The 12342-nt window shown below is 43.6% G+C and overlaps 1 protein-coding gene across 1 annotated transcript in view; it reads left to right on the forward strand.

Annotated features, from left to right (window-relative positions):
• The window catches only part of OLFML2B (olfactomedin like 2B), a 45337-nt gene that overhangs the window by 24200 nt on the left and 8795 nt on the right, over window positions 1-12342 (forward strand). The window contains exons 4-6 of the mRNA XM_087726709.1: window positions 2187-2351; window positions 3767-3992; window positions 10424-11020. Coding sequence (XP_087582835.1) covers window positions 2187-2351; window positions 3767-3992; window positions 10424-11020 — 988 coding nt within the window. The remainder of the gene's footprint in view (window positions 1-2186; window positions 2352-3766; window positions 3993-10423; window positions 11021-12342) is intronic.

Raw genomic sequence — 12342 nt, forward strand, 5'->3', positions numbered from 1 at the left:
CTGAACTGCTGATCTAGCAGTAGCCTGCAGTGCTGCATTTAACCACTGCGCCACCTTGGCTCTACAAGTACATTTCCCCCCCATCTAAAAGTAATTGTGCTGCCGCCTTCCATTAGAATTGGAACTGCAGCCTTTCAGAGAAGCCATTTCATCCCATCGATTATATCAGTGTTTCCCAACGTTGGCAACTTGAAGATGTCCGGACTTCAACTCCCAGAATTCCCCAGCCAGCGAATGCTGGCTGGGGAATTCTGGGAGTTGAAGTCCGGACATCTTCAAGTTGCCAACGTTGGGAAACACTGGATTATATAATATTCATCTCCACGGGACCAAATAGAAAACACACACACTGTCTTTCATGATAAAGTATTGCTCTTTTTCGTTAAAATGCCACAAGGGTCCTTGACTGTTTTAAGGCCACAATCAAGTTTTTGCAGTTAAGTATGTTGTAGGAGGGATAGACGTTTAGTTATATACAATATAATGGGGTGTGTTTGAGCCTTCGGGTAATTCCGTGACCCGTCAAAAGCGCGGAGGACAAAAGCGCACTCGACGAAAGTGCGCATGTGACGTCATCACAGCGCGACGAAATAATTGAAATAAAATTAAAATTAAAGCAAGCCGATTCACATAAAGGTAAGGGTTAGGGTTAGGGTTAGGGTTAGGTTTAGAGCGTTAGCGTTAGGTTTAGCGTTAGGTTAAGGGTTAGCGTTAGGTTTAGCGTTACGTTAACGGTTAGGTTTAGGGTTAGATTTAGGGTTAGGTTAAGGGTTAGGTTTAGGGTTAGGTTTAGGGTTAGGTTTGGGGGGGTTAGGGTAAGGTTTTAGCTTTATTTTTACATTTTTCTATCACAGCGCGATGTTTTCGTCGCGCTGTGATGACGTCAAATGCGCGCTTTCGTCGAGCACGATTTTGTCCTCCGCGATTTTGTGGTGGAACCGGGTAATTCTACATAGTCATTGGGTTTACGCCTTTTAGTAGCAAACTTAATAGGACTTTTTTTAAAAATGTTGGGTAAATGAACCCATGGCTGAATTCCACCATCCCATGTTGCCAGGAGGGGGCAAAAATGACAATCACCCCCCCCCCCCCAGCCTGTCCAAATTTAAGAACTCCAGTTGGTCACTAGAGATGGGCCATGGGAAATCCCAGAAGGGGTTAATCAATGTGGGAGATCCTGCCAATAGGAAATTACCACCTACACTGCAGCTCCAGGGGAAGTGCTGCAAAGTTGTTTGTGCTGTGTTTCCTTTGTAGCAGAAGATGCGCCAGTAGTTAATTAGCTTGGCTTCCTAGTCCCCAAGACATAGTGAGAACATGTGTTGAAAGGTTTTAGGCAGTTATTGCATGCTGAATTTAGGAAGCAACAGCATGCAGGGATGCTTCAGTTGTCAGGAATGCTATGCCACATTCTGGCGTTGCATTGTTTGACCCATAGGAACAATTAACAATTAAAGGAACCGTTGATACATCTGGTGTCCTTTTAGAAATAGAGCTTGAGCCCTCTTGGAAATAATAGATGATTATGTGCCATTTACTGCCAGACTGGGGCAGATGTAAGCGTATATTGTATTGAACTGCTGCTGTTACAATTTGAGCAGAAGGAAGATAATATACTAGCAGGTGTTGTAGCAATAGCAGTTAGATTTATATACCGCTTCATAGGGCTTTCAGCCCTCTCTAAGCGGTTTACAGAGTCAGCATATTGCCCCCAACAACAATCCGGGTCCTCATTTTACCCACCTCGGAAGGATGGAAGGCTGAGTCAACCCTGAGCCGGTGAGATTTGAACAGCCGAACTGCAGTCAGCTGAAGTAGCCTGAAGTGCTGCATTTAACCACTGCGCCACCTCGGCTCTTACCTTCAGTTGTAGAGTGGAACTGAATTGGTCCTGCTTCATTTCAGTGATATTCACCGGCTTCCCTAAATTTAACACCTTTGTGTATTTTTGAAACACTAAAGAGAAAGTGATTACATCCCTCCTTTTTCTGGCTATTGACAGGACTGGGTTCTTTCCCCCTGTTTCTGGAAATTCCAGGCAACTAACCATTGAAGGCAGAAAGAAAACCCAGAAACAAGAGGATCTTAATATTACATTGCCTCTCTGCCCAACACGAAATTATAAAGTATTGAATGTATTCCAGGTACAAATGATGTTTACTTTCTCATTTTGAAATATATTCCAGAAAACATCCAGAAACCTCACCAAAGACAATAAACAGAAGAGACAGAATGCAGAAGAAAGTTTTCAGGAGGTGGATATTGATAGCACAATTAATTCTTCCAACAACCATGCTGACAGCCAGAGTTCATTGCAGAGGGATGCTGCAGCAGCTTACACACTCCCAGAGGTAAGGCACAGATTTCTATCCCACCCTCTCTGAACATTAGAAATATCCCTTACAAATAAAGTCAGAATTCCATTTCCCTCATTTTAAAATCTACAGTTCTGTGAGGAGCCCATTTAGTCCAATTACAGGCAATTTTTAAAAAAGGAGAAATTTGAGCAACGGGTAACTGGATTATGTGCTTTTGAACCCACCCTTTGGGTTTCTGTAGGTGGATGATATCTTTGTGATTTAGAGTTAGGTTGAGAAAGAACACAATGAATTTCTAGACCATCTAAATCAGCTTTGCTGGCTGAGGAACTCTGGGAGTTGAAGTCCACAGGTGTTAAAGTTGCCACTGATCTAAATAATATCCCCTCTAATATTCCGTTTACTATGGAGATTGGACAATATAGTCAACTTGTATTTTTGAACATTTTGACCAGTCGAGGAAAAGTATGTTGAAAGACAATGAACACACAAAAAGAGAAATCATTCACATTAATCCGTTGGTACAGCTCTGATTTCCCCGACATATATGATACACAGTGATCTAAAATGTGATTGAAATACTTTTCTCATTAAATGCATACAGAGGATAGTATAGGAGAATCTAGCCTCGGGAATAGTTCGACTGAATTACTACAACACGGTGTTGCTAAAGAGTTCTGAGAAACTGCAGCTGGTGAATAATAGTAGACTTTTTACTTTGGTGTAATACCATTTGCCTTACTATATTTCTAGGACTAATTGGTATTGATAGATATCTAAAAGCATCCTTTTTAATGTGGTCGTAAGTTGCTTCAGAAATCCCAGTATGTCAAACCATTAGAAAATTTGCTTATTGGAAATGCCCAACAGGCTGTCTTCATGTCCCTTCCAAAGAGAAGTTAGATCAAACCTATTCCTGATGGCTTTTAGACAATGTGGGTTGCCACCAGGGGTGGGTTTCTCGCCCCGTTCCAACCGGTTCGGTTGGAACGGGGCCGGCGGCGTCCTTGTGCACGCGTGCAGCGCACGCATGTGTACTACCGTCTGTGCGATGCTCCAGCTGCTCCTGAAGGATTGCGCATGCGCTGTATGCGTCCTGCGCATGCGTGGAAGCGCAGAACTCATCAAAACCGGGTAAGGAGCGCGGGCCGGCAGGTGGGCCCGTCGCGGGCCGGCGAGAAACCCACCCCTGGTGGCAACCCACATTGTCTAAAAGCCATCTAACTTCTCTTTGGAAGGGACATGAAGACAGCCTGTTGGGCATTACTTCCGGGTTCGCCGACCAACCGGTTCGCAGGGACCGCCGCGAACCGGTTGAAACCCACCCCTGGTTGCCACCGAAAGAGGATAATGGATGGGAAGAGCTTTTGGAGGTTTTCCAATTGATGGATGTGTCCCCTGAGCTAGGTTTAAGAAAGTTGTAGTTTAACAATTTCGGTTTCTTAAAGGAAAAATATGAAGATGTTTTCGTACACGATGAAACGGCTTCGCGGCATCTAAGCTCTGCTGAGTCATTGCATTATGCCCTCCCTGCCACAGGGGCAATGAATCCAAAAGCAGTTTCACCAAGAAAACTTCACGTGAGGAGCAGGCCTCCCACCCAGCAGAACGTTGTCCGAGGAATCACTTACTATAAGGCCAAAGATGCTGAAATAGAAAATGACCTTGAAGAACGTGAGTTAATGGTTTCTTTTTTTAAAAAAATCATAATTGTTATAATTTTGGAAACTGTACTTTAATAAAGTTCCGTTAGACAGTTTTTCCTAATTCTTAAACTATTTTAACTTGATATCACTGGTACATTTTTTTAAAAAAAGATAATAGTTAAAACTTTTTTTGATAGGACAAAAGTGTTCAAGACTGATAAGAAAGGTTTGTGTGTAATGAGCCAAGGAATGGACTTGAAAATACCATGTGGCTCAAAAATTATTTTCTTAGAAACAGTTTTACTAAACAAATCAACAGATATAAATGAATCTCAATGTGGGCTTTTGAAATCAACCACTGCCTTCACTTCCTAGCTTGTGATCTCAGACTTGGTTGTGACCCAGGCTTAACAAAATCACGAAACAGGCACCTTGTCCCCCCCCCCAAAAACCCCTTTTTATTAGGTTAATGTGAATTCCTGGCATTCGCATTCAGAAAAGTCCCAGCAATAAGGCTTTCAAGATTTAATTGCAAAAACAGACCTTATCAGTCCTTGGATAGTTGCCAGGCCGAGAGCTTCCAGTCGCAACACTATAAAATGAAATAACTGGCAACAGCGGTGGGATTCAAATAATTTAACAACCGATTCTCTGCCCTAATGATTTCTTCTAACAACCAGTTCACCAAACTGCTCAGAAAGTTAACAACCGGTTCTCCCGAAGTGGTGCAAACTTGCTGAATCCCACCATTGCCTGGCAAGGAGATTCTGTGAGGCACGGACTCAGATAAGCAAGTCTTCACAATAATAAGCAAACGAATTGTCTCCTGCAAACACCACTCCCCATTTGCTCCTATTTATTCCCTATGGGAGGGGCCATTCAGCATCCACTTCAGAGGAAGGTTGCTCCCGGTTCGGCCTGGATCGCTCTGCCCACCTGCCCGGTTGCTTCTGCGCATGTGCCAGAGGTGGGTTCCTGCCAGTTCACACCTATTCAGTAGAACCGGTTCGTCAAATCTACCGAACCGGTTAGAAGAGGTTCCACCAGTGGACCCAGAAAGCAGGCCATACCTACAGAAGAGGTTCCAAAATTTTTTGAAACCACCACTGGTGGGTGTGTAATGTCCCGCAGTTATCTACGCATTAATAATGATCTAGTAATATTTCCTTATACATTTTAGGGATCTTTCCTTACATAATTGGTGTTTTCTTTCATATTTTTGGATTTCTAATTTCTGTTTCCGATAGTTGGCAATTGCTAAAACCAATCCCACGTGAAAAAGTATTCAAAGCCTCCTTGATTTTAATTGTCAATTTATTTATTCCTGCACATTGTAATATTTATTCATTTACATATCTCTGTTTTTCCACTGTTGTGCAAACACAATTCCAGCAGCTGCTAACATGTGTAAAATTAAATATATATTATAATCCCTTTCAAATAGCCAACAAAATATTTCTGGTTTTAATTCCATATCTCTCTTTACGATTGCTTCTAACCACTAACTTCTGAATAGCTACTTGGACCGACCTAAGTACTAATTCATAATTTCATATCCGGTCACATGGGCGGCAAGCCACTCCCATCTGGTCACATGGGCAGCAAGCCACTCCCATCCAGTCACTTGGGTGGCAAGCCACTCCCACAAAGGAGGCCACACCCACAGAGTAGGTTCCAACAATTTTTGAAACCCACCACTGGCATGTGCAGACATGTTGTGCAAGCGAGCGAGCGAACCAATAGTAAAAAAAAATGGAAAACCGCCACTGGTCCACTTATGCCTTTTCTTCTGAGTTGTTCCCTTCTCCTGACAGCTCTGTGCATAGGCTCCAGCTGTTCTTCTTCCCCACTTATCTCTGACTCCAAGTGCAGCTGATAAATGTCGGAAGGCCCTGGCCCCATCACTGCCTCCAACACAGAGCACCCATTAGAGCCTTCCCCAGACTCCAGAACTGGCCCACGTTCCTCCCCAACATCCTCACTGTCTGAGTATGTCTCCAGCCCCGCTAGCGACTGGCAGGCAGTGCCGGATTTAGATGAAAAGAGGCCCTAGGCTATTCCACTTATGAGGCCCTTTCACCTCCCATTTTTAAGTGGGAGGGCGGCTCTGCTCTGCGGCAAAGGCAGTGAGGCCAGCCGCCTCCCCTGCTGCGCTCAGCTGCCCGGCTCGTCTCCCTCGCCCTCACCTGCCTGGCCCCTGGTGGGCTCCGTGTCGACGGGGTGGCTACTGGGAGCTGGGAGCAGCCGCGCCTCTCGCCCAACCGCCAGTGCTGGGAACGTGGGTGGGCTCCCCAACTGCCGCGGCACTGGAACGATCTTAACCAATACATTTTTATGTTTGTTTATTAGTCATATGCGTAGAATTTCTCCTTATTTTCGGTTCAGCGTTTTAGTGTTCACTGTTTTTAGAATAGTGTAATTTTAATTTTGCTAACAATTTGAATGTAGGCCCCTCTTGATCTTGAGGCCTTAGGCTGAAGCCTAGTTAGCCTATAGGAAAATCCGGCTCTGCTGGCAGGCCACAACAGACTTATTCAATTGTGGATGCAGTATAGATGATATGATATGATATGAATTACACGGCTAGGACCTCCGTCACATGAGGCAATTTAGAGCCTGGGATTTAGAGATTAACCTTTCCATTTGGTCAATGTGCATGAGTGTTTGTCTTCCTCCCTGATATGAATCATTTGCTGTTGAACATATGGTGCTTTGTACTCTGCAACATCATTTTTTTCAGAGCATCTGCTCTCTGTCACTGTCACTCTGTGGACTAGACCACATACAGCTTGGAGCAAGCAAGTGTTTCTGCTTCATAACTGGGAGTTGGATTATGTGGCGGTCCACATATCACCCCAGATCCTATTTTGACTTTATCTACTTGTGTCTCTGTATTTTAAATGCAATTCAGAATCCAGAGAATTAAGCACATGGTCATACATGACCCAACTCAGTTGCAGGTTTTTAAATATATCCTGAAGGAGATTTTGCAATCAATTATCTATGCAATAATTCCCCAGCTGTGTTTAGTGGACATGTGTTTGCCTACTAAACGAAGCTGGAAGGCTGCCAATCAGCTGTTGAAGAAGGAAAGCTGGATCCTGCTTCTTTACTTCCTCTTCTCTGCCAAGCAACTGATCCGAAAGATGACATTTGCTTTTACTAGCTCACATATGTTCCTTCCTCCAGTCTTGATTTAATTAGTATGAGAAACACTTTCCGAGGGAGCCGGTAAAATGCCTCTTCGTATAAAGGTGACAATTACAACACCTGTCATATGAAATTTGTATTGGATGTTTCGAATGACAGACCAGTTTTTAACCTTTCAAGTTTGAAAAAGGAGATCGTGATGTTGGTGGCTTCTCCAGAAGTCCTGGAGAAAACAAAGATCTCTTTCCGTTTGGAATTGGTTTCAGAGTGAGTTGCAGATTAACCTGATGGATGATTTTTGCTTGGAGACCTGGAAAGTTTTGATTTTGCAATACGTCCATTCCTATCCATCAGGGAGAATTTAAGTGAAGTTAAATCTTCAGTTTAACTATGGTGACAGGGTATCTTGCCCTTTTGAGTTGTGAATGGATTTGGGGACAGAGATAGAGATCTATTTCTCTGTAATATTTCCAGGTATTAAAAGTTCCTGAGTCCTGACTCTGAATTGTCTAACTGTAGCTGGTAAATTAGGAGTAATAAATCAAACCAAATTCAGTTAAAATGGTCATCTCATTATAAAGTGTTTCAATTCCAGGCAATAAACAGATCTTCTCTTTCTGGATGGAGATCTATTCTCCCAAAATGAGCAGATTCAAAATCTGGGTTATGTCTGGATCTGGATCTCTCCCTGGTTTCTAGATTGAAGAGCCGAGGTGGCGCAGTGGTTAAATGCAGCACTGCAGGCTACTTCAGCTGACTGCAGTTCTGCAGTTCGGCTGTTCAAATCTCACCGGCTCAGGGTTGACTCAGCCTTCCATCCTTCCGAGATGGGTAAAATGAGGACCCGGATTGTTGTTGGGGGCAATATGCTGACTCTGTAAAGCGCTTAGAGAGGGCTGAAAGCCCTATGAAGCGGTATATAAGTCTAATTGCTATTGCTATTGCTATTGGGAGAACTTTTTTTGGTTTTGGCCAATTGCACTCTATCTTGAGGAAAAATTAATTTAAAATAGCAATACACATCTAGAGTTGAATACTTCAATGTACTCTGTGTTGACAACCTATGTATCTAGTCCAGAAGCTTAATTATTGCTTAATGTAACAACCAGGCTGGTGCCTGGCAAGACTTAAAGACAACTCCTACTGAAACCAAGACACTAGCTGCCAATTTATTTTGGAGCACAAAATTAAATTCTAATTATCTGCTGCTTGTGCCCTAATTACAGGAAATATCTTCTCTTTATAGGAATATTTTGTGTATTGAGATATTTGGGAAAGTTTACCTTCAGATGTCGCAAAAATATGTGGAGGAGTAATCATGGTTAGAACAAATGGTGGGAGACCAAATCTTGTTTAAACCGGAAATTTTTCTCCTAAATATAATACCAGAGGGGTATAAGAAAGATACCCTTTATTTAATTATTCATGCACTAACTGCGGCACGCATAACTTATGCACAATATTGGAAGAAAGAAAATACACCATCAGAGCTAGATATAATCAGAAAAGTGTTGGCCTGTGCGGAAGCAGATAGGCTCATTCTTGAACTTAAAAATAAAGGGGAATCAGAATATTTTGAAGTCTGGAATAGATTTTAAGACTGGTATAAGGCAAGGTGTATTTGTATTTGTATTTATTTGTCTTGTATGCTGCCCACTCCCAAAGGACTCCGGGCGGCTCACAATAGACAAGGGAAGGGGAAAACTGGACAAAGAAAACACTTTAAAAACTAAAACCGCAACATTCACAATTTCCGTGGGGCTGGATGTTTCACAAGCCCCCCAGCCTGCTGGAGCAGCCAGGACTTGGTGGCTTTGCGGAAGGCTGGGGAGGGTAGTAAGGGTCCGGATCTCCACGTGGAGGTCATTCCAGAGGGCTGGAGCTGCAACAGAGAAGGCTCTCCCCCGGGGAGTCGCCAGCCGACATTGGTTGGCAGATGGAATCCGGAGGAGACCTAACCTGTGAGATCTTATCGGTCTGAGGGAGGTAATCGGCAGGAGGCGGTCTCTCAGGTACCCAGGTCCGATGCCATGTAGGGCTTTATAGGTAGCAACCAGCACCTTGAAGCGGATTCGGAGACTAATGGGTAGCCAGTGCAGCTCGCGGAGGATAGGTGTGACGTGGGTGTACCTGGGTGCACCCACAATCGCTCGCGCGGCTGCATTCTGGACTAACTGAAGTCTTCGAACACTCTTCAAGGGCAGCCCCATGTAGAGCGCATTACAATAATCCAGTCTTGAGGTGGATTATTGTAATAAAGGTGACAAGACCGGAACAAACTGTATATGCTGTGATTGGACAGAAGGATTGATAATGTATTTAGTAGGCTAATTGTTAATAGCTGTGACTAGCTGTATATAATGTGAATGTATAGTCACTCCGATTTCGCGGTACTGCATTGTTTTAAATGTAAAAATAATAAAAATATATTGGAAAAAAATACGTGGAGGAGTTTCAGAACTCAATCTCCTGTGTAGCCAACCCATTTGTAGAATGGGCTCATTGTTGCAATGGGAGAATTTACTAGTAAAAGTCTTTAACGTCATATTATTTTCCCAGACCAAAAAATGATTTTTGACAACACACGTAGAGTTTTAAAAATATTTTATATTTCATATTTTATTATCAATTATAACTGTAGAAAGGGGCTGCCCTTGAAGAGCATCCAGCGACTTCAGCTAGTCCAGAATGCGGCCGCGCGAGTGATCGTGGGCGCACCGCGGTTCGCCCACATAACACCGATCCTCCGTGAGCTGCGCTGGCTACCTGTTGATCTCCGGGTGCACTTCAAGGTCCTACTTACCATCCACAAAGCGCTCCATGGTAGTGGATCTGGCTATTTGAGAGACCGCCTTCTGCCAATTACCTCCCTGCGTCCCATCAGATCGCACAGGGTAGGCCTCCTCCGAATTCCATCCGCCAGTCAGTGCCGACTGGCGACTACGCGGAGGAGAGCCTTCTCAGTTGCAGCTCCGACGCTATGGAACAATCTCCCCGTGGAGATCCGCACCCTCACCACTGTCCAGGCCTTCCGCACGGCCCTCAAGATCTGGCTATCCTGTCAGGCCTGGGGATAGGACTTTACTCTCTCCCCGCCCGAATGCTGAGTGAATGTTGTGCTTTTATTGTTAATTATTTTTTACTCACATTTTTTTTTATGTCTTGTCTTGCACTCCCCTCCCTCATTATTGTAAGCCGCCCTGAGTCCCCTCAGGGAAAAGGGCGGCCTATAAGTGTTCAATAAAACTCTAAAAACTCTAAAACTCTAGAATTGATAAAAATGTAATACTTAAAAAATCTGTGTTTTAGCCGAAGAAGAGTCTTTCAGTGGCGATACTATAGATTTGCTGATCGAGGACCAGCTTTTGCAACACAACTACCTGTCAAATGTTCCTTCAAGGAAACCACCATCGATGGAAAATCTGCTTTTACATGATGATGTTCAACTCCTGAAGGGCGTTACAAGCACCGCGCCCAGTGGAAAGGAAATGTCTGAGAGCATTAGCACAATAACAGAATCACCACTATCTTCCACAGGCAGGGTGCTTCCTCTAGAGTCCACCCCACTCACTACCTCATCAGTTGTCTCTACTACTCAAGTCCCGGAGACCACAGCAACAGCTGAGTTTCCAGTAACTGGGGCAGGGTATAAAAAGACCGCACAGACCTTGAAAACACTGTCTCAGATGGCCACTCAGGCCCCCACAATCACAACTACAGCAGAACAGGACACAGCTACTATGGGGCTACCCATAATTAGCACGAGCACAACAGATTTCCACAAAGAGATGACGCCTGAGCCTACTATGATCAAAACTGTGGCTTCTCCAGCCTCTGTGAATCCTAGCCTTACTGTCACACCGGAATACAGCCTCGATGAGGAAGAAGATATCAGAAACAGCATTGGTGAGTTTGTTTTCTTTTTCCTTCCCATTCATCTTATTTCGTTACTAGTGGCTTGGATACCATTAGAATGGGATAAAGAAAGCTCTTGCTTTTGGGCCAAATCAATAGAAGGGGGCGAAATACATTATAAGTGAAACGGTGTTAAATTCTCTAATCATGAATGGATGGTGTCAAGGACTGCAGAGGAATTCTTAAGTTAAAAAGCATGGTGGGTAGAGACCGTGGCACGACAAAACCGCGCTCGACTAAGCCGCGCCCGATTAAACCGCATCGCTGACGTCATCAACAGGGCGACAACAGCGAGCGCGGAGAAAGAAGGGCGCTTTAAATAGCGCTTTGAAAGCAAGCCGATTCAACTTAAGGTAAGGGTTAGGTTTAGGGTTAGGTTTAGGGTTAGGTTAAGGGTTAGGTTTAGGTTTAGGTTTAGGTTAAGCGTTAGGGTTAGATTTAGGGTTAGGTTAAGGGTTAGGATTAGGTTTAGGGTTAGGTTAAGGGTTAGGTTTAGGGTTAGGTTTAGGGTTAGGTTTAGGATTAGGTTTAGGATTAGGTTTAGGGGGGTTAGGTTTAGGTTTAGGGGTTAATTTTAGGTTTAGCGTTTACAGCGTGCTTCTGTCTCCACGCTGTTGTCGCGCTGTTGATGACGTCAGCTACGCGGTTTCGTCGAGCGCGGTTTAGTCGAACGCAGTTTTGTGGTGGAACCGGTAGAGACAGTATTGGGACAGAGCCTGATGGATCAGAGGAAGAATCTGAAGTGTCCCAGGGACAGGGTTGAAGAGGGCCCTGTTCACAATACAAGAACACAAGTGTTAAAGGTCAAAGGCTTTTCTCCTTCATACAGTAGTGTTTCCATGAAATCTAAATAGTTCCCTTCTATTATGTTTGAGTCTCTGCTGGTCTTAAATCACATTTTTTTTCGGTGTTTCTATTCCAGTCTATGAAATGCAGACTTATACTAGATTTTTGTTTTTATTTTATCTTTGCAAGATAAAATTTGTTTTCTAGGGGGATGGATGAATGAATTGGGCAGAGGTTGATGTAATGTGAAACTATCTGTTGTTGTTTTTTCCGGCTTTTTATTTCTATTCATCAAATCAGTGTGCCCGTCTGACTGCCCCAGGTTTCCAGCAAGCAGGGCTAGAGATTTATCTGTGCATCATGCTATAGTTCTCCTTATTTTGAGAATTGGGTGGCCCTATTTATTTTTAAATTTTTCCTTACTGTGTGGCGAAACCACATATTATATCAGGAAAGCCAATTCTTTTAATTGGTCAGAACCAAAATTAACATATAAATTATCAAAAAGGCAAAATGTCTGGTTCAAG

This window comes from Thamnophis sirtalis, unplaced genomic scaffold (genome assembly GCF_051295495.1).
Source record: "Thamnophis sirtalis isolate CommonGarterSnake01/CBP01778 unplaced genomic scaffold, rThaSir2_p1.2 scaffold_12, whole genome shotgun sequence".
NCBI lineage: Eukaryota > Metazoa > Chordata > Lepidosauria > Squamata > Natricidae > Thamnophis > Thamnophis sirtalis.